The sequence below is a fragment of the Podarcis erhardii genome (assembly GCF_964252035.2).
Source record: "Podarcis erhardii genome assembly, chromosome: 7".
In the NCBI taxonomy this organism is placed as follows: domain Eukaryota; kingdom Metazoa; phylum Chordata; class Lepidosauria; order Squamata; family Lacertidae; genus Podarcis; species Podarcis erhardii.
The window spans coordinates 27188290-27210519 of NC_138511.1; the positions used below are offsets into that span (position 1 = coordinate 27188290).

A 22230-nucleotide genomic window follows, 5' to 3' on the forward strand; every position below is an offset into this window, starting at 1 on the left:
GAAGGCGATTGGGCCGCATCCGGCCCCTGGGCCTTAGGTTGCCTACCCCTGGTCTAGCTCATTATTGTCTACACTGACAATAAACTTTAAGATGTATACAAACTACAGCCTTTAAGACTTAAACATGAGACCCACCTCATCTTGCCCAGTTTGCTCAACATCCCTCCTGAAGTACAGTCCTGGGATAATTTTTTTTAAAGTGTTATTTTGCAATGTTTTAGTTGGCTTCCAAAAGCCATGCTGCAATGAAATTCCTTGCCTTGATGCTTTCCTTACCGCCCCCCACTCCCCGCTCCCAGTCCAGTGCTGCAAAGCTGGTTGTTAATACACACACACACACACACAATTGTCAACTCTGGCTGAAAACAAGTAGTCTACCTGAACGGAGAAAGGCAGCCAGGACTACATTTCAGTCTTTTGGGTTCTTTATTCCAACTGAAAAGTACATTAGGAAAACCACGCAGGCCCACCCATCTTCTATTCAAGACCAGCGCAATGCTCTCAATATTGTCACTCGGCAGTTCTACATAAAGAAAGTGGTTGAATAGCCTCTGCCACAAAAAAGCACACACTCGGCTGTCCCCCTTGCAAGGAAGAAAAATAGATATATCCTGGTAAAGTTGGTATGTATTTTTTTTAAATGGCTCCACCACTTCTTAAAGCTGTTTAACACAAATTGATTGGAGTCTGCATTTGTCCACTTCCTAAAGTATATATATTTAGATTCCACATTTCCATCATTGAACAGAAGTTAACAACTGGAATGTTTTAAAAAAATTTAAAATGACATTTTAAAAAAGGATATGGATAAATCCACAAAATTTACCATTTATTAGGTTTTTTTAAAAGATTCCTGTGCCAAGTAGGGGGTTGTCCCGATCCTCCAACTATCATGAGGTTGGGGGAACTGCCCCCCTTTCAAGATAAAACATACTTAAAAACTGCATTAGTACAAGAAGTCTTTGGCCCCACAATGCATCCCTTTTCCTGCCTGACCACATTAACACTTCAGTCTTACACTGCTAACCAAGTTCCCTTTTTGCTGTGCTGTAACAGAAGTTAGTCTGAAATGGCCTAGACAGTTTGACGTCCACCATTCCGTTCTAGATGGATTTCCGGAATTGGCCACACCTTGTGTCAGAAGGGCACAAAGATAAGACTGAGCTTCCCTTGCCTCCAGATCAGCTGCTACAGAGGCCAGGAATACAACTTGGCCTATTAGACAGAGTCTACCCTGGCAACCAGGTGGCCTTAGAATTGTTATACCTGTCTAAAATGCAGCCTGCTGGCAGATTTTAAGATGGGAATGAAACAAGGCCCAGGAAAGAGGTTATACTGGCTTTGCAGTTGCATTGCTAGAGTAAGAGCCATCCTTTGCAATCCTTTTCCTTGGGCGATGGGGGCATGCAACCAACAAATCTTTAATCCATCCTCCTCTACTTCTTCATTGTTCCCTGCTTGCAAAGTGGAGATCTACCCGATACTCTGACACAACAGAGGACGTGCTGATTAACCTCTTCATCCCTTTTCCTGACCGAAGTAGTACAGGTTGTCTTTTCTGGTATGGCAGAACTGATAATACACCCTAACATCCACTGTGCTAAATTGGCATCCTTCGCCACAGCAGCATTTTAAATACAAAGACAGCTCCAGGGGTACCACAAAGGCTGGCATGACCATGCATTTGCTGAGAGCCAAAAGAGACTCCTGGACCTGAAGCAATGAGGAGGCAGGCTCACAAAGGGTGCCTGACCTTCCAAAATCTACAGCAGACACTGCCTCTGCCAACCCTGTGAACAAAAAACATATCCAAAAGCAACAGCTCTCCCCTCAAGCCGCTCTGGGCAGTCCTGCGTGGTGACTGAGGATCTCAAGACTCCATAGAACAGGGGTGGTCAGTATAGGACCTCCCTAGATGCAGTTGGACTATCACACCCATCATATTTTGACTACAGCGCCCATGCTGCCTGCTGCGAGTTTGGAGTCCAAAAGCTTCTGCAGGTCAGCAGGTTAGAATACAGTTCCTAGGGCATGTTCCTTGCAAGGGAGAAGTTAAAAGTCAGGTGATTGTTCAGCCTACTGAAGAGCAATTACCTCTGGACCACCTATCTAAGGAATTAGCAGTGTGATCTGCAGAGATCTAGGAAACAGAAAGCTCTAAGTGAAAAACGCCATTTCAAAAAAACTCCTTTTTGCCAGATTTCCGAGCTCTCTCCGTCAAAGAACAGAAGGTCCTCTCTATATACAACTGGGTTGTTGGAACATTTAATATACCGCTTGGCCATGGTTAAAATGTTGCTCCTCTCTTGACAGAGATCAAAGCAGGTGTGTCTGATTCTCTCCTCTACTTAGTGATTGGCTATGTTTTTGGCATCATCTTTAGAATTTAAGATATCTTCCCATTTTAAGGCTAAACTAAAAAATAAAAAAGGAAGTTAAAATTTGTTGTAAACATTTCTTCTTTCTCCAAAGTTTGTACTTCTTTAAAAATCAAGTCCAGCCACACTCTTTTTTTTTTCTTTTTTAAAGTTGAGGTAATTTCTGTGTATTTGTTATCTTTAAAAAGTCCCTTTGCGTGTGACTGGCTAAGACGTGTGCCAATCAGGATGCGATCCAATTGCAGTAGGAGTGCTACCGTGGGAGGGATTGTGCACCAATTCCGGCAACCGGGCTTCAATTTGCTATTTTCTCAATTTCATCCAAATCGTCTGTATCCAGCTTGTGAATTTTCTTGTCTGGGGAGGGGGCGGGGGGAGAGAGAAAGTGGAGTCAAATTATCAAGAAAGAACTGGAATTACGACCAGGGATTGCATCAAACCAAATCCTCTTCAGGTTAAACCAAGGAGGGGTGGTGGTGAGAAACATTTAAAGGCCGACAGCCAAACATCTTTTTCACAATTAAAACAGAACCTGGAGAAACATACCACTTCACTTTTACAGTAATAACAACAGCAACAGCAATTTTATTATTTGTACCCCGCCCATCTATCTGGGTTGCCCCAGCCACTCTGAGTGGCCTCCCAGTGTACAGGATTGAGAGTCGGCCACCTTCCCAGAAGGCCCACCTCCTTTGCCACTGCACAAATCAGTGCTCAAAGCCTCAGAGCACATCCCTAATTGGAAGAAGGCAAGTCCAGCACAGTGCTTCATGCAGAGAGACAACAGACACCATCTCTCAGAGAGGAAGGCAATTAGGCACCTTCTGTGCAGTGGGTCCCAGCACACACAATGACAGTCCCCTGGGAACAGAGCCGATTGCATGGCTCTCTATTCTGGCCTTGCCTACTTCCACAGAAATAGTGGTCCGCCTTCTGAGTTGATAACCCCCAAGGGACATTAAATTAGCTTCGGCCAACCTGGTGCACCCCGACTTTCCATCATCATCCCTGGCCACCAGGGTTGAGGGGAATCGTAGTCTGACAGCAGCTAGATAGAGGACAGCTAGGTTGGGAAATATTGCATTCAATTTATTTTTTTAAAAAGGTAATTCTTGGGATAACACTGGCAGCTCTCTCTCATGGCAGAGTTTGAGGATTACTAATCTAATCCAGTGATTGTGAAGCTTCAATCTGGGAGGGAGAGATTCTCCTTCGTCAAGTTGCTTTGGCTGGGGATGGAGAGGCCTCACCAACCTCACCTGTCCTCACAAACAGTTTGGACAGAGAGGTTTTCCCAGAGGCCTGTTTCTGAGGATATCCAATCATTACCAGGTGGAGATGCGTAGTTTATCCCAAAAGATTAATAGGGGGGAACATGTGGCCCTCCAGATGGTGTTGGACTCCAGTTCCCATCATCCACAACAACTCGCCATGTTGATGGGGGCCGCTGGAGTCCAACAACACTTGGAGATCCCAGCAAATAGGGGTTCAAGTTTCCACCACTCCTCCCACCTTTCTGATGTGGGGTGCAGAACACCCAGAACAGCACACAATTATTCGACTTGGAAGTGCCCTGTTAGGTTGCACAATAGCCGCTTAAGACGCTCAACAAAAGATGGGGGAAAGAAGCATGGCATGACGTACTGAAATGTTCCTGGATCCTGTTGAGGATGTTCAAACTGTGCTTGCTGTCCACCATGTTGATGGCCAGGCCCCGCTTGCCAAAACGTCCCGTGCGGCCAATGCGGTGAAGATATGTCTCGTTGTCCGGATTCCCATCTTTATCCACTGGAAGGTCAAAGTTGATGACGACGGAGACCTGCTCCACGTCGATCCCTAGGGGAGGAGAGCATTGCGAGATTTGGAGAGGACAGCTCGTTCCTTTATAGAAGGAATGAGGTTTACAAAAGCACAGAATGTTTGCAGCACAGAAGGCCTAAAATGTGCCCTTAAAACATACCAACAAAAAAACCAGCCACCAATTTATTTACTTAAAATCTAGCAGCCTTTTCCAAGTTCTCTTAGTTCTGATTTTTTGTTTTAAAAAACAAACAAAATGGAACTGAATCGTAAAATCAGTGTTGGAAGGGGCCACCAGGGTCATCTAGTCCAACCCCCTGCAGTGCAGGAATGGGAGAGATATTGAGTAGTGCACTAAGGCAATCGTTCGATCAGGGCAAGTATTTTGGTTTGCCCTCTCCTCCCTCCAGCCCCCATTCCGGGGGTCCTCCTGACACTGAAGCCAATTTTGGAGAGTACAGGGAGTACACCGTTACCTCGGGCACAGACATTCGTAGTCACCAACACTTTCTCCTTGCCCTCCCGGAAGCGATCGATCACCGCGGCACGCTGCTCCACCATCATCTCGCCACTCAAGAGAGCCACCTGGTGACCCTCCTTGGAGAGCTCCCCAGCTAGCCAGCCAGCTGTTTTGCGAGTCTGCAAAATGTGAAACAAAAAGAGGAGCACCCCCATGAACACCAACGGAGAGGGGCTTTTTTATGGCAAGGGATTTCCACCTCTGCTTAACCTTACATTTGGAAATAAAGGAAGAACTCCACTTAGGTACTTCCTGCTCAGTTCCTCTTTGCATTGGCTCAGTCTCTCCGACATTGAGCATGAGCCTCTTAAATAGGCCTATGTTTCATTTGATGATGCCAGGATTAGACACTCACCCTCCCAGTAGGTCAGAACAGAGCTAAGGTGCAAAAAGCTCTCTCTCTCTCTGAGTATGGCAGTAGATGGTGTAGGTGCCGATTTAGTTCTTTTAAAAATGAGCCGATTTAATTCTTTTTTAAAACTGGGATGCCCCCACCTCTTCCCTCAAAGCACTTACATGCTACTCCAGAAGACCTGGAAACTAATTGTGAAACTGGATACAATGCCCAATAGCCATCCAGAAATATGGGAAGAGATCTGGGGAAAGATCCTGGGACAAGTTTCTGGAAACCCATCAAAACTTGGGAATGGAGAATGCATATGTATTCCCCATCAGCCTCAGAAGATTTCTACAAACTCATCTTCAGGTCTTACTTGACCCTAGCTAGACTTAATCAAATAACCTGTGTTGGAGATGGAAGACTACAAGTGCCGATATACTACACAGATTTTGGCCATGTCCTCAAATAATACCCTCCTGGACTTCAGTGTTGAAATAAATTGAGAATATTATAGGGCATTTGCAACAAGTAACATTGGGATATGTAAAAGACTATGTTTCGTTAAAGGACAGGGAGATAACAACACTTTCCAACAGCTGCCTGCATGGCAATTAGTTTCAAGCAAGAAAAAAAAATGTTCCAGCATTGGACTGCTGGATTATAAAACTATGGGATGGTGCCCAAATGATAAAATCAACTAATAACAATAAAAGTGAGAGAAAGGAGACAAATTGATGATGAATGTGTTGAAAATCAGATCCCATTACTTAGGAAAATGCTTGATCACACAGTCTGTTGTGAATATTATAATAGCAGAAGCAGCACCAAAAATGAATACTGTCTCCAAAAATATTTTGCAAAAGGATACTATGTGCTTTTGGGCCTCTGCTGTGTTATCTATATGATCTGCTATTTAGTTGGAAATATTTTTAATTTCTTCCTATATGCATAAAAAATGCAAGGCTGCCATAGCACAGCCCCCACTGGAGGATTTCTAGTGATGCATCACTGTTTTGGATTTGCATGAAGCCAAAAGCAGGAGGGGTTGGTGAGCAGCAAACAAAAAAAGGACTCACGTGGCAGAAGATCATAGCTTGCGCAATTGTGATGGCACCATAGATGTTGCAGAGGGCATGGAATTTCTCCTCGCGGCTGTTGCACAGGACATAATACTGCTTGATGGTGTCCAAAGTCTCCTCCTCCCGCTTCAGCTTGATGATGTTGGGGTCGGGGACAACTTTCTGGGCAAACTTCCACACAGAGTCTTCAAACGTGGCTGAGAAGAGTAACATCTGGCAGTCTTTGGGAAGCATCCTGAGAGATAGGATACGGGTGGGGTGGGGAGAAAAGTCACATTCTTTCCTCAGCTAGAGAGTCACAGTAAGAACTGAACAACTCCACTGGATCACACCAATGGCCCTTCTAGCCAGAGACTTTTCTTCTCAACAGCTGTTGGCCAGAAGTTCCCAGAAGCCCACAATCAGGGCTTGAAGAGAACAGTCCTCCACTGCCATCTTGGGATCCCTGCTCCCCCAGCAGAGTTTTTTCAGAAAGACATTGACAAACTTGGAGGTTCCATTGAGCCATCACTGCTACAGCTTACATTTTTGAGACTTCTCCTTTTCCATAAATGTGTCTAATCCCCTTTGATTTCTAAACTAGTGACCATTGCTACAACCTAAGAAGAGCCTGCTGGACCAGGCCAACGGCCCATCTAGTCCAGCATCCTGTTCTCACAGCAGCCAACCAAAAGCCTGCAGGAAACCTGCAAGTAGGACCCAGGCACAAGAGCCCTCTCCCCTCCTGTGGTTCCCAGCACCTGAAACTCAGATGCATTACTGCCTCCAACTGTGGAGGCAGAGGACAGCCACTGTGGCTGGTAGCCATCAATGTAGTAGCACCGTACCTAAAATGCCAAACGTGGCAGACTGGGACAATTATAGGGAGATAACAGAGCTCCTGAAGCAACTACTATTATGCAAGGCCCAAGCTCCTTCGGGCCGGTAAAGTCAGAAGTAAGTTTCGTTTCTGTTGAAATTTGCAACTAACAGGAAGGGTACTGGATGTGCACAGCTGCGCCAGGGAAATCCGGCATCGAACTGGTGACAAGGTACCCAGTCAATTGTACAAGGAGTCCACCCTTACCTCTGGATGCGGATGCTCTGATCCTGGTGACCCTGGGTGGCTATCATGACATCGGCCTCATCCAAGACAAAGACTTTGATCTTCTTGGGGTCAATGAATTTCAGCTTGGAGCACCAATCCAGGACGGTGCCAGGCGTGCCAATGACAATCTGCTCAGCAATCTTCTGGCCACGCTCCACTATTCATGGAAGAGATCAAGGGCAGATGTGAGGTAGGCAGAACCTCAGCAGACCCAGAAAGGGCAGCACTATCTGCTTGGGGGCGCTTTCCTGGGAGAGTCCTGCTGGAGCGACCAAACTGTGCTTCGTCTCCTACCATCTGTGGAAACCAACTCTTCCCCAGCCCCTCACTCGCAATGTCTAAAATTCAGCATTGAAAGAGCTCATCAACCCCGTCAGCCAGAAAACCCACATTTGTAAGCAACCCAGCAGGTTAACTATAGAAACACCAACTTGAGGGGCCAATTGGTCTGGTCTGGATCTTGCTGGCTCAGGCTATTATCAGCATCATCTGGATGAGTCCCACAGCCACATAAACCCCGCAAAGGCCTTCCAGTTAGGATTCGGTCCCTCCCTGGTGACTTATATGCCCCTTTTGACATTTCCTTGCCTGCGTATCTAGTCTGCTTGTGAGATACTGAGTATTATTCAGCAGGATGGAGTTCACACTCACGTTTGTTGCCTCGAACCGCGTAGGCCAGCTTCAGCTCTGGATAAAACCTGCCCATCTGCTCGATCACCTTCCCTGTCTGAAGAGCCAGCTCGTAGGTTGGAGAGAGGCAGAGACACTGCAAGAGGAAGGAGGCAAGTCTGGGACACTGTCCTAAGGCAAGTGGATGTTATGATGTTACTATGGTGCAGCGCATGCCCACCCTGCAGTGTCCTCCGCCACATGGCCTCAGTTCCTGCCATGCTTGTGGAGTGGTTGCCATTCATTCCCAGGGAGAAACCTATCCCCAGTCTGTTCTCTCTCTCTCTCTCTCCCTCCCTCCCCCCCTCACTTTTATGCATGTCACTCGGCCCACTTTGCCTTTGGTCCCTTCTACGACTGACACATGACCCGCACAAGGTTTCCTAAAAGGGAATGCGGTCCTCAAGCTGGAAAAAGGCTTCCAACCCATAGTTCAGCTGATTGGCCAATTACACCGTAAATAGACAGGAGCTCTGCAAAAGTGGCAAGAAGAAAGCCTGACACTGGCCCTCTGAGGAGACTATGCTGGAGAGATCCGCTGTTACCTGGGGGTATCTGTGCTCCGGCTCCACTCTGCTAAGCATCGCCAAGACAAAAGCTGCCGTCTTACCGGTACCAGACTGTGACTGCGCAATCAGGTTCTGTGGACTGGAGACACACACCAAAGTGTGTGGGGGGGGATTATAAGACTTGTGTATTGGGGAGGGGACTATTAAAAGTAAAATTCCTGTAGGGCCATATTGTGGCACCCCATGAGCTACATGTTCCTTTCAAAACACACCTAGCTGCAAGCTGTGCGGGAAGTGGGAAGAGGAAGATCAGAAGTGATGGGCAACTTTACAGGGAAGCTTGCCCACCATCCCTAGTCTTTGGGCCCCTCCCAGCCTGAAGACTCTCTTGACTACCTGGCATAACCAGCCAACCCCACACCCGCCCCATACCCATCAGGCACTGCAACAGGTATGCACCAATACATACGGTTCTGCCAGCATCATGGGCAATGCGTTCTCTTGGATTTTGGATGGTCTGTTGAAACCCATGGCATAGACACCCTGCAGCAGCTGTGGCTTCCTACAAGGAAGAAGACAAAAAGGCTCAGCAAAAAGGCTGCTAAGGAACAGCCTGAAGGCAGGCACAGCACACTCCTACGGCAAAAGCAGAGCAGGACTGGGCCTTGCAGCTGTCTGAATAGGAGGCTTGCCACAACAAATGGGCACAGCAACAAACATACATTATACCATTGTACCATTTCTGAACCATCTGATAAGCCCTAGTTGACACATGGCTGCCCGGCAGCTGGATTTCATCCCTCTGATGAGAAGCTGTGGGCTGGGCAGGAAGTAGTTAACAGGCAGCATCAGAAGCTCAGCAACAGAGGCTATGGATTTGGACATTGCAATCTCAGCAAAAAAGGCCAGTAAGGCTAAGCCCTCTGCTGTGTCTTTTCCCAGTCCCACATTTAGGAAGGCAAACACTTCCCGGGCCAGTCTCTGCTGAATGCAGTAGCTTTAAAAATGGCATATTTTTAAAAGTTTTAAAAAGTTGGCTACTTCATTTGCTCCTGAAGATGCCTTAGAATCTGTGGTAGGAGTAGCAGCAGCAGGCGATGCAATCAAAGAAACAAAAACACCAGTTTCCCTTGTGCAGCTTTTCGAAAATAGATTCGACACACTCTTATACCTTGTTAAAATGCAGATGTGGACCTCCCTTTTTAAATACCGCAGTGCCCCAAACCAGCATGAAGCAGAGAGCCTGGAAGCCTCAACTGCAAAAGGGTGCTTTGAACATCCTGTGTACCAAAGTGAGCTCAGTGGGGAGAAAAGCATCTAGAGCAGCAATGGTGAATCCTGTGGCCCTCCAGACTCCCTTCTCTGACCACTGGCCATGCTGGCTGGGGTTGATGGGTGTCAAACACAAGTTAGCCATCCCAGGCCTGCAGAGTGTCCCACAACCTGGGGTCCCCAGAAGTTGTTGGACTACAACACCCATTATCCACAGCAAGGTCAGCGGTCGGGGATGATGGGAGTTGTAATCCAGCAAGATCTGGAGACCCAAGGTTGAAGAACACTGGGTTAGAGAAACAATAGCTTGGGGTATGAGTTCAGGTGCAATCATCAGGGGAGCAGGTGATGTGGAAGAATCTTCTCAGTCCGAGATCCTGGGGAGAAGACAAAACTCGGGGTCTCCTAGATCAGTGTTTCCCAACCTTGGGCCTTCAGCTGTTTTTGGACTACAACTCCCATCATCCCTAGCTAGCAAGACCAGTGGTCAGGGATGATGGGAATTGTAGTTCAAAAACAGCTGGAGGCCCAAGGTTGGGAAACACTGTCCTAGATGAGCAAACAGGCTTATCTAGTGTATGACAGTGTCTTATGTTCTTTATTATGAAAACTCACAATTCCTTCTGGGGAAGGGCTGCAAGTTTTGCACGCAAGTGCAATCACTGGCATCTCCAGGAAGCGTAGACAAAGGCTCCCATCTGAAAACCCAGAGAGCTACCAATCAGCGCAGACAATACTAAACTAGACGGACCAACAGTTTGACTCCATATAAAGACAGCTTGTTATGTAGGGAAGGGCCCTTGGCTCAAGTGACAGACTCCAGTTCAACCCCAAGAACATCCAGTTAAAAGTGTCAGGTAACAGGAGACAGGAAAAACCTGTCTCAGCCTAAGATCCTGAAGCGCTGCTACTGGGCCCAGAAGGCAGCACTGGGCTAAACAGACTCTCCTACCTGGTGCAAAGGGAGCTTCCTACATTCTTAAGAAGAGCCTGCTGGATCAGGGCCAATGGCCCATCTTGTCCAGCATCCTGTTCTCACACTGGGTACATGATCACAAAGGCACTCTTCCCCTCCTGCAGTTTCCAGCAACCGACATACAGAAGCATCACAGACTCCAATAGTGGAGCATAGCCTCCATTGGGACTAGTAACCACTGACAGCCTTCTCTCCCCCTGTGAATTTGTCCAATCCTCTTTTAAAGCCTCCCAAGTCGGTGGCCGTGACTACCTCCCATGGGAGGGAGTTCCGTAAGTTTACCTATGCGTTATGTGAAGAAGCCCTTTCACCAATCTGTCCTGTATCTCCCAACACCGAGCTTCCCATATCCGGGAAGAGAGACCACAAGGTGAGTGAAGGTGCCCCCCTCCCAATCCTCCGCTTCATGAAAGACTGCTGCAGGCTTTTCCATGTGACAACTCTGGGCCCAGTACAGGCTCTGGAAAAGCCCTCTGGAAAGAAGCCAGGCATTGTCTCAAAACGCCAGAAATCTGCGAAGCCTTGAACTTTCGAGTGCGTTGCCAAGGAGACACGTAGGCTGTGAAGAGGAACCGGAGACTCGACTTATCTGAAGATCACTATAATTAGCCTTGCCTTTGATTTTTCCAATGAAATCCTTTGCTCTCCAAATAGAGAAGAGTGTACAATCTAAAGCGACTTCCCCCAACCTCCCCGCTCTCCACGTCTATCAGCTATTATTGCAACCGATTTTAAAAATCACCTTCTAAACCACCATCTTCAATGTGATTTACATATAATTATACAATTAAAACCACAAATAGAGCAAGACTTAAACTCTAACAAGTGGACACTTGTGGCAAAGACCCATTTATTCAGCTGGGGAAGCCTGTTGGAGCAAAAATATATTCAACTGCTTCCAGAATGCTGTTTCACAGAACAGGGGCAGCCACCACACTAAGAGCCCTTGCTCAGAGTTACTGCGACTTTTGAAACTCGCAGGAGAAAACTCTCCTGCAGACTGCAACACTCGACTGAAGATATAAGGGAAAGGAGGTCTCTCGAGTTGCCAGTTGGTAGCAATCTCCTGAAGGAGGGGCACAAGGAGGGAAGCATCTTTCCCAACAACAACAACAGAGCCCTCACCAGACAAAACCATTCAGCTCCTTGGCAAGAAGCAGGGCCCTTTAGGAGATGGCTGCTAGAAGATCCTGCAGGAATGGGATGCTACAAAGCAATTAAAGATGGGATCTTCTTATCCAGGTGGATAAAGGGAGGCCACTGGGTAGTGATCAGTGGCAGACCCTGGGTTGTAGCCAGTGCTGGTGCAATTCAGAGCAGACCCACTGCAGTTAATGGACATGACTTATATGAAGTTCAATCTTGTCCACTCTGAGTATATCATAGTTGGATACAACCCAAAGTGTTCGACACCACTGAGCAAATGGATTTCCCAGTATGCGCAACAGAAACAAGTATGTATGGCTTGACAGGAGGAGGCGCATCGCCCTGTGGATAGGGTAAACTGGGACAGTGCAAACTTTGCAGCAGGGATGGGAACCATCATGGTAAAGATCCACTTCAGGGGTAGCCCTCCATAGGTTTTTAAGACTCCAACTCCCATCAGCCCCAGTAGCATGGCCAACCATCATGGATTATGGGTGCTGGAGTCCGAGAGCATCTAGATTGAGGGAACCTGAAGTACTGGAACAGGAAATACAAGTTAGGGACAGCTGGTCATATTACAGGAAACTAGGGCCAGGAATAGGGAGGATAGAACACACACCAAAAGGAAGAGGAGCTAGCAGGCTGGAAGGGGAGAGAAAAATTGCGGGGGGGGGGGGGCAAAATTGTTTCAAGACACCTCTCGGTAAATGGAAGCTCAGTTCCACTTGCCCATCTCGTTTTTCAGCCCCTTTGCTGCCCCTGCATTGCCATGAGGACTGGTACCGTAGCCCTTTCACATAATGCAGCTGTCAGGGATCAGTTGGCAGAGAAGGGGGGTGAGACCGGAATGTACAGAGAGCCGTCTCCTTTGATGAGCAGCTGCACTTCGTCAGAGGGAGAGGAGGAGGGGCTGTCAGGAAATACGGAAAATGAGAGGGAGGGAGATCCAAAGGCTGTTATAGTAGAGAGAAAAGAGCAGCCTCTGGCACTTAGGTTTTCATGTAAGGAGAGGAGGAAAAGGGGGTGTCTCAGGAAGTTTCACTTCTTGAAGGGGAACAGGCGCGAGCCACTTCTGGCAACAGATAGTGACTGAGGCAGACATGCTTTTAAGAGCTCCGTACTGTACATAGTTTTGGACTTAATAAATCTTGTAAAGACTGGCTGGAATCCTGGGCTGTTATCTCGGCAAGCACCCAAATATCATCCTGACAGCAGCAACCACATGCACACAATGTACTAGCCACAGGGAAGGGCGGCAGCGGCGGTGGGGCACATTGGCCACAAAAATATTCTGATCCAGCTTTACAGCTTGCAGAGTAATGTCTCCGGGACAGGAGGTGGTGGGGAGAAACAGCTGCTCCGATTTTGTCCAGCCCCTTCAAAGCTCTTCCATTTGATATCAGGGTGTTTCTCTAGAAGCCCCCTGAACTCAACAGGGCTTCTTTCAAGACATATAAAATGAGGCTGTATCTCTCCTTAGAGAAGATGCAACTCTGTTTTCCCTGTGTGCTTGGCAGAGACAGTGATCAACCGTTAAGCCCAGATGCTTTTCATCTTTAAACAGACTTGAACAAAGCCGGGAAAACCATTATCTACCCACGCTGCCAGCTGCTAACGCAGGGCACGGATCGGCCTCTATGCTGCGACCATGACGCAAGGTCTCTCTTCCCTCGCAGCGACGGCAAACTCAGCTCAATTAGGCAACAACTATAATTAGGGCAGCAACATTTATTCTATTACAAAACATTCATTTACACCCCACCTACTAGCCAAAGTTCAAGGCAGCTGACGACATAGTCAAAATAAAATTAAGATGAACTAGAGTTGTTAGGGAGAGGCAAAATATCTCCCTACTCCCCTAGCCCCTCATTCTCTGGTGCGTCAAATGCAACTCTCACACCTGGGCCATGGTAGGACTCAGAAGAAATAACTCTAGCCTGGAAATGATAGCTGAAGGGACCAGATTTTAGTCCCTAACAGGCTAGTGGTGCCACAACAGAAATTAAGGGTTGCATCCAATTCTAGTCCCATTCAGAGACAGACCCACTGAAATAATAGGCACAAGTCCATAATTTCACCAGGTCTACTCTAATTCAGTATTGGTTGAATACAACCCTAAAAGTCCTCCTGAAATGGGGCAAGAGAATTTTAATGTTCTATTTTAAACAATGGCAAGGATTTATAATAAAAACTACTGGAGGGTAAGCATTATCTCAAAAGGGTGGTGGGAGTATTTTCTTCCAGAATCACTTGAGCTATTTTGCTGCATTCCATGAACCATGGTCCAAGCCAGATGTAAAAGGCTGCTTCTGAGACACGCAGAAGCCAAGCCTAACAATTTGAATCAAGTCCAGAAGATAGAAGATGGCCCAGCTGTTCACATTTTGGAATCAAGCAAGATAAAATAGGTATCTCTGCCTGCAGTAACACAGTCCAGAATTTGTCCACATCATTCAGTGCAACTTGGGGTCCCACTTCACACAAATTACACAGCAGCTCCACCACACACCCGCTAAGGTCACCCTTTCTGGAGAAACTGGGGCTGCACCAGGAAGGGCAAGGCTGCGAAGTTCATTTTACCCAACAGATGCAGGGAAACATGAGCCCGTGGCTCGAAAAGGGAAGCTGGGAGAGGCACTTACAGCCGCAGCTCCTCGAAAGACTTCACGGAGTAGAGGGGCGACGTAGGATCCCTCTGCAAAACCTCCACTTGGTTCGTGTTGTCCACCAGGTTGCTGCGGATCAGCTTGTTGAGCAACGACTGGGCAGCTCGGTCCTCTGACAGGAAGCAACGACAGAAAGAAAGAAAAAGTTGAAGGGGGAGCAAGTAGTCTGCAGTTCAATCCCTTGGCAGAAGCAGATCAATGCCAGCAGCAACCACCACTTCTGAATTCCATCAGCCTTGTTTGAATGAAGCTGTGTGGAGTAGCAGTGTGGAACGCCCAAGAGACCTGGGACCGAGAACTATAGTCCAAAACATCTGGAGGGCAGCAGGTTGGCAAGGCTACCCTACAGAAACTCCTATTGTCCCCTCTCCATCAAACTTGGCACATTTTTGGTAAAAGCACTTTGGGAAAACTGAAAATAAAGGAGATATGGGGTGTTCCTTAGCACCTATTTAATCCATATACTGCAGGGATGAACAACCAGTAGCCCTCCAGAACTTGTTGGGACTCCAGCCCCAGTCAGTTCCAGCCAGCGTGGCCAATGGCCAGGGGTGATGGCAGCTAGAGTACTGCTATACTGGCTGGACACCTATAACATATGGACTATTATGAACAGCACAAAATGACCAGAAATGAAATTGGTTCTTCAGGAGTACCGCACAAGGATGAACTCTGTTCAAAACATGCTGGGCTCCTTTGGAAGAAGGTCAGCAATACACACACACACACACCTCTTCCCCCTGTAATTGGTGCCTTTAAACATTTTAAACACCACTTTAAACACTTTAAGTCCAGGCTTTGCCCCAAAAGAATTCTGGGAGGGGTAGTTTGTTAAGGGTGCCAAGAGCTCTAATGCCCTCACAGAGCTATAGTTCCCAGGGTGGTTTAACAAGCCATCGTTCTTCCCAGGGAACTCTGAAAATTGTAACTTTGGGAGGAGAACAGGCCTTCTAATAACTCCCAGAACTCTTCTCAAACTACAGCTCCCAAATTTTTTTGGTTGGGGGAGGCGGGGAGTCCTGACTGTTGACAGTTCTGTCATAGTGCCGTAAATATGCCGTGCGAATGTGGCCCTGGACACCTGTAAAAACAACATCCTTTCAAATCCACTGAACATAATCTGTACTGTGAAGGGGGCGGGGGGTACATCCTGCCAAGTCTTTCACTCTGGATTAGAAAGTGGAAGGTGTGGATTCTTGTCCTAGTGGTTGAGATAGAATCAGAAGATGGAAAAGCTGCTGGCACCATGAATGGAACCCTAGTGGGCTTTGCTTTCCCTCAGGACACAGAAGAACTGGACAGTGACACTTGGCTGCCCAGGCCTGCCAAGAAAAGGAGGCTGTGGCTGAGGCTTGATCCAGTGGGCTCTTCTTGTGTTCAGCCACTCTACCACCGAGTTATGGCTCCACCCCCAAAAGGAACAAGTAATACCACTGGTTGATCCAGGTAGGCAGGCAGTGGCTCTCCAAGACAGGTAGAAACCTTCACCAACATGATATGTTCCAGATGCTTTCAACTACAGCTCCCATCAGCACCAGCCACAGAAGGGGAAATGCAGCCCCCAAATGTTGTTGGACTACAACTCCCAACATCCCTACCTGCTGGCTATGCTGCCTGCGGCTGATGGGAGTTGGAGCCCAGCAACAGTCTCCTACCACTACCACCACAGATACTTTAACTGAAGGTGCAGGGGATTGAACCAGGGACTTTTGTATGTGCAACGGGACATGCTTTACCCACTGAGTTAGTCCCCACCCCACCCCCGTTTATCTTTGCTTCCCCCAGCTTGCCCTTTGGGGTCCGAGAGGCTCACCTTTTTCCTCCTCTTCAATCTTCTCCGTATTGTCATCTGTCTTGAGAACTGCTCCTGTGTTCGGACAAACAGTTTACAGTACAATTAAACTGAAGCAGAACAATCATCCTTAATGGGTCAAGTGTTTCATGCTGTACCAACAAGCCAAGGAACTCAAGTAGGCAACTATGCTAGATTTCCAGAGAGTTTTACAAGCTAGGTAAAGCTCACAGACTACATATGCCAATCTCTCCCCCAGGGAGGCAGGGATTGTTGCCCACAGGGCAGAGGCTCCCGAATCCTTTTCAAAGTGCCCCAAGTATTTCTGGCTGGGCAGTGGTTTTGGGTTGCTGCATGCTAATTTGGAGGGGTTGATGAAAAGATGCATTTATCTAGGGATAATGTGGGATGGGGTAACAAACAAGGGTTAACAGAAAGGTAATTTATTTGGGGCAGAATCTATTGATAAATTAATTGGGGTAAATAAATTGAAGAGGAACTATGTTGGTGTGATCTAGGATGGGGTGCAAATAGATTGAACAAGTTATCTGGAGGAATTTGAATGGGAATACAGTGGAACCTCGGGTTGTGAACGTGATCTGTGCAGGAGGCACGTTCACAACCCGCAGTGCCGCGTCTGCACACGCACGAGCACCAAAACCCGGAAGTAACCCGTTCCGGTACTTCTGGGTTTGGTGCAGTCCATAACCCGACAACGCGCAACCCGCAGTGTTCGCAACCAGAGGTATGACTGTAGTCGGTTTGAACTACAGTAGCTGAGTTAAATTCATTATCAACCATGATACTGTGGGACTGAGCCGAGACTTGGGAATCACTCTCTTGCTAAAGGAAGCAAGTATTTCAATATTCACACTCTCCAGCTTGCTTTGCCAATTTAACAGCTGCAGCTATTGGGGGGAAGCAAGTCACAAGTAAACCAACTGAACCTTGTATTCATTTCTGATGCAGCCACTAATTGTATTTCATGCCCTTTCAGGTCTACATTTACATTTACCACCCACCAACCCCATTTGTACAAATACTTGCCAACTCAGAAGACTGCTTTGTGCACCTGTCAGGGTGGCTTCTGGTCCCCAAAAGGTTATGCCACAATATTGTTTGTGTTTAAGTGCCAGCCGCAGGGATTTGTTTTTGTAACCCAGCCAACTTTGGATTCCCTTAAGATTCAACAGCAGTGGATCACTGGCCTGCAGCCTTAATCCCGACTGTGGTTCTAATTAGACCCACAAGAAGGCTTCCCCCACAAACCACATGCACCATTCCAACATATGACATCAAGGGTGACATCCAGCACAAAAGATGTCACTGGGGTTGGCTGACCTAGTGTGACTGAGAGGGCTGCTCTCAGCACCCATCAGCCAGCCAGCGAGCACCCTTTAAGTCATCACCTGACATCATAATGGCACCAAGCGACTGACCGGTGTGGGCCCCCGCACACCTGCCAAAGTTGGCCTGTGGGTGGTGATGGTGAAGGAGGTAAGGATCTGGCCCACCAGCTGACCCAGTTCCCCCACCTGTGCCTTGAGTTGTCCTGCCTTGTACGATTCTAGCTGCAGCAACAGTGTCAGGGTTGCCTTTTGCTCTGAGTGCTGCGTAGCAAGAACAGGGGAAAAAAAGGAATAGATAAACAGAAAAAGAGAAAGATTTTGGGGAAAGAGGAAAAGTAGTTGATGGCTTGCTCAACCCAGTAAGTCATGGTTATGCTCACCATTAGAGTCTGGCTTGGATTTCTCATCCTTCAGGTGCAAGTTGCTCATCTAAAAAAACAAAAACAGAACAAGTCACCCAAATGCTACAGCTGGTCCAGTTTCTTCACCATTATGCTTTGTACATTTGCAGTCATTCTTACTGCCAGCCTGGCATAAGGCAGACCAGTATATCCCCCACATTGCAGCTGGGAAGGTATAAATCTTTTTCTCAAACTTGGGTCCCCAGCTGTTGTTGGACTACAACTTCCATCATCTCTGACCACTGGTCCTAATGATGGGAGCTGTAGTCCAACAACAGCTGGAGACCCAGGTTTGAAAAGCACTGGTACAGAGGTTGATCAAAAGCTATTTTTCCACTGACAGCAAGTCAGCTGGCAGCAGATGCAAGATTCTGAACCAAGGGCTCCACAGCTGGAAGCAAAAATCAAAAAGCACATCCAAAACATGGCAATGTGGATTAAGCATGATCCATACCCACAGAATATTGATTGTCAGCTGGAAAAGACAGATGGAAATACTTGGGGAGGCAGGAAAAGGAGAAGAATGTAGTGATGACCACCAACTTGGATGGCTTTCGAATCTGATTAAACAAATTCACGGAAGATAAGGATATAAATGACTACTACACATAATGGCTGTGTACTACCTCCAGTATTACAGGAGGTATGGCTCCGAACACCAGTTCCTGTGGATCATAAGAGGGGAGAGTGAAGTTGCGCTCATGTGCTGCTTATAGGCTTCCCATAGGCTACTGGATGTTCACTGTGAAAAGTGGATTCTGTCACAGATCCAACTGGGCTCTTCTTAGGTCCTTATGAGGTAATACCCTGAGTGAGCACCTTACAACTGATGCCAAGTATCTTGGAAGAGGGTGTCACTGGCTGGAATCCTGAACATGGAGGACTCTAATAGATAAGAGGGGATAAACAACACTTTGTTGTAGGTTCTCTAGCCTTCTCCATACTTTTAAAGCATACCCCAGCACAATGGGATATTTGTCACAGAATCCAGGCTTGAGTTACAGTTGCTTTGCTTTCTACCCAGCTGCTGAGATACATAATATAATTGAGTCAGAACTTTGGGGCAGATTCCTTGCACAAATACGCAGCTGGCAGAACCCAGGCAGCTTTGTCCCAATTAGATTCCAAAATGCCATTCAAATTCTTGGTTATATTACAGTCCTTTGGGAATCTGATCAATAAAGAAAGGATTTACGTGGAGAGCAGCTCTAGATCAGCAAAGATGGTAAATTGCCAGGCATGCACATGTGGAACAAAAGGTACAGGATCCAGTGGTTTCAGCTTCATACTCTTATTTAAAGCAATTTTATCCCACTTCAGGTCACTACCAATAATATTAACAAGTGCTGCAGGGGTGGGAAACCTTTTCCAACCCAAGAAGTCCATTCCCTTCTGGTCAACCTTCCAGGGGGCCACATGCCACTGGTGTGAGGAGTCAAGAAGCAAAAGTGGGCAGAACAGTAAATTTAAACCATGGGTAGGCACACTAAGGCCCGCACGCCGGATCAGGCCCAATTGCCTTCTGGATCTGGCCCGCAGACGGTCCAGGAATCGCTGTGTGGATCGCCAGCACGCGCGCGTTCTTTCCCTCCTTCACACGGCAGTGGCGGCACCTCCTCCTGGCTTCTCCTCGCCCTGCCTAGAGGAGGAAGGGGGCTGGGCTTTGTTGGTGCCAGCAGCAGCAGTGCTCGAGTGGCCGCCATTTTAAGCAGCCCCCTCTCCAAAGCCCTTTCATGCGCCGCTTATTGTCTCTCCGCCACTGGCAGCCCCTGCCGCTCGCAAGACACAGGTAAGCAGCCACCGGGGCTCATGGTGCTCTTGCATCATCCCCCCAAAAAAATATAGTCTGGCCCCCCACAAGGTCCGAGGGAAAAAGTTTACTGACCCCTGATCTAAACCCTACCTTTGCTACTATGTACACACAATTTTTAAAAAGTTTAAATAATCTCTGTATTTAGGAAACCAGTTCTTTTCCTCCCTCCTCCAGTGGGGTCAGAAAATATGTTCTCCCTTCCAACATTAATAATACAACCACAAACCTCTGTTTTAAGGAAATTAGCTCCTCCCAGGAATCTCAGGAAAATACATGAACTTTCAAAAATGCAGAATTTTACCAAGGCAGCATGGAACGCCAGATAAAATGTTAAAAAGAATGTACTGCAACAAGTACAGCCAATAAAATACTACTGTTTCTATTTCCGCTAACTACATCGCACAATTCAGACTGTGTTCCAGTGTGGTGCAGCAACTAGAGCAGACATGGTGACTTGCAGAGACTATGGGCTGTAACTCCCACCAGCCCCCAACCAGCATAGTGAATGGTCCAGGATGATTGGAACTTCAGTCCAGCAACATTTGCAGGGCACCACAGAGGACGCTCAGTCCCTGCTCCTGCCAACCTAGCAGTTCGAAAGCACATCAAAGTGCAAGTAGATAAACAGGTACCACTCCAATGAGAAGGTAAACGGCGTTTCCGTGCGCTGCTCTGGTTCGCCAGAAGCGGCTTAGTCATGCTGGCCACATGACCCGGAAGCTGTACGCCGGCTCCCTCGGCCAATAAAGCGAGATGAGCGCCGCAACCCCAGAGTTGGTCACAACTGGACCTAATGGTCAGGGGTCCCTTTACCTTTACAGAGGACGAAGACTGGGGAAGGTATCTTGATCATGAAGCTCACTAGCAAGAGTACCTCACAAGGCTGTTGCAACGATAAAATGGGAACTATGCATGCTGCCGTCAGCCACTTGGGTTAAAGCAGGATGTTAATACGCAAAACGTGCATGTGATGGAAGAACAGACAGCATAAGTCTGAGGCAGCTTCCAGGCACCTCTACGGGAAGTTACATTATTGTTTTATGCCACCTTTCAGCCAAAAAGGCTCCCTGGGTGGCTCATTCATTTTGATTGCACTCACTTTGGATTGCATGCCTACGAGCAGTGAAGTGCAGGGGGTTAGAACAGTGTTCCCAAAGGGTTGCATGGCTGTAACTTCAACTCTGATCATCCCTAACCACAGGCAAGGTTGACGGGCATTTCTAGCAACCTCTAGAAGGGGGAGGAGAGAAAATGTGATGGTCGAAGTGTCGGACTAGGACTTGGAAGACCAGGGTTCAAATCCCCACTCAGCCATGAAGCTCACTGGGTGGCTTTGGGCCAGTTGCTTGCCTCTCAACCTAACCTACCTCCCAGGGTTATTGCAAGGATAACAAGGGGGTGGGGGGTGGAGTGGGCCTTTCGTTCCTTGGAGGAAAAGGTGACGAATTATATAAATGTAAGAAATGAATTATTAAATAATTATGGGGCGTTGGGAGAACGATTAAGGAGGCCCAAGGTCCATCACACCCACCCCTCAGCCATGGAGCTCACCACGTGACCTTGGGCCACCTGCCCTACCTCGCAGGGCTGTTGTAAACAACGGAGACCAGCAACGCGTGGAGAGCAATACATGCCGCCTTGAGAGGAAAAGCGAGTTACGGAAAATAGAAAAAAATACCATAATAAGAAGGAAGGGTCCCCTCCCCCCACCCCACCCGGGCTTCTCCCCTCTCTGCCTTCTCACCGACTCCGCCGCCGCTTCCTGCTCGTCCACCGCCAGAGCCCAGGAATCCGTCGCCATGCTGGTGCGCGCGAGGAAGGAGCCTCCTGGCTGAGCAGCGCTAGCCGCAACGGAGCCGCCGGAAAGAACTGCGCAGGCGCTAACGGAAGTGACGCGCACTGCCCGGTAGAGGCATTAAGAGAGTCCGGGCGGGAAACTCAGTCCGCGTCGTTGCTGTACCGGGAGCTATAAGTTCCTCCTTCCACTCCTGGTTCTCTGATTCGGAGGGTCTAGGACTCTCTCTCTTTCTCTCTTTCAGCCCCCCATTTGCTGTTAGCTCACCTTTCCTCCGGCCAAATACATTCAAATGATATTTTTAAAAACGCATTTTTAATAATAATAATAATAATAATAATAGTTCCAGTCCAGCTAGGGATTCTTGTTAGCTTTTTATGTTTTAAATCTTTAGGACAATCAACTTACGAACACAAACAGAGAGGAACTTAATGCACGCGACAAGCACCCAACTCAAAAGAATGGTTTATTCAGGATGACCCAATTGGGACCCAGTTTGGTAGCTGATATGGAAGGGGGGGGCATGTCTTCTTCACCTTCTTCAATATATCCATTTATTTCCAATTGTCAATGTCAAAAGGGACTAAAATCTATAAAATTCATAGAAACTCAACGTGCCAATTTGCTCAATTTCTCTA

General features: G+C 47.6%; 2 protein-coding genes across 3 annotated transcripts in view; one reads left to right on the forward strand and one right to left on the reverse strand.

The window, feature by feature from the left end:
• Window positions 1-22230, forward strand: part of LOC309346951 (chymotrypsin-like elastase family member 2A) — a 207434-nt gene that overhangs the window by 173887 nt on the left and 11317 nt on the right. The window lies entirely within an intron of this gene.
• LOC309346842 (ATP-dependent RNA helicase DDX19B) lies at window positions 408-21670 on the reverse strand. Of its 2 annotated transcripts, XM_081871089.1 has the most exons (13): window positions 21542-21670; window positions 17964-18012; window positions 17770-17844; window positions 16256-16309; window positions 14419-14554; window positions 8852-8944; window positions 8419-8521; window positions 7856-7970; window positions 7184-7361; window positions 6115-6352; window positions 4655-4817; window positions 4023-4214; window positions 408-2735 (listed from the first exon to the last, which is right to left on the reverse strand). In XM_081871089.1, the coding sequence occupies exons 1-13, from the start codon at window positions 21596-21598 to the stop codon at window positions 2674-2676; spliced, it is 1515 nt and encodes a 504-aa protein (XP_081727215.1). In that variant the 5' UTR covers window positions 21599-21670; the 3' UTR covers window positions 408-2673. The 2 variants fall into 2 exon arrangements, with proteins under 2 accessions (XP_081727215.1, XP_081727216.1); XM_081871090.1 differs by lacking the exon at window positions 17770-17844.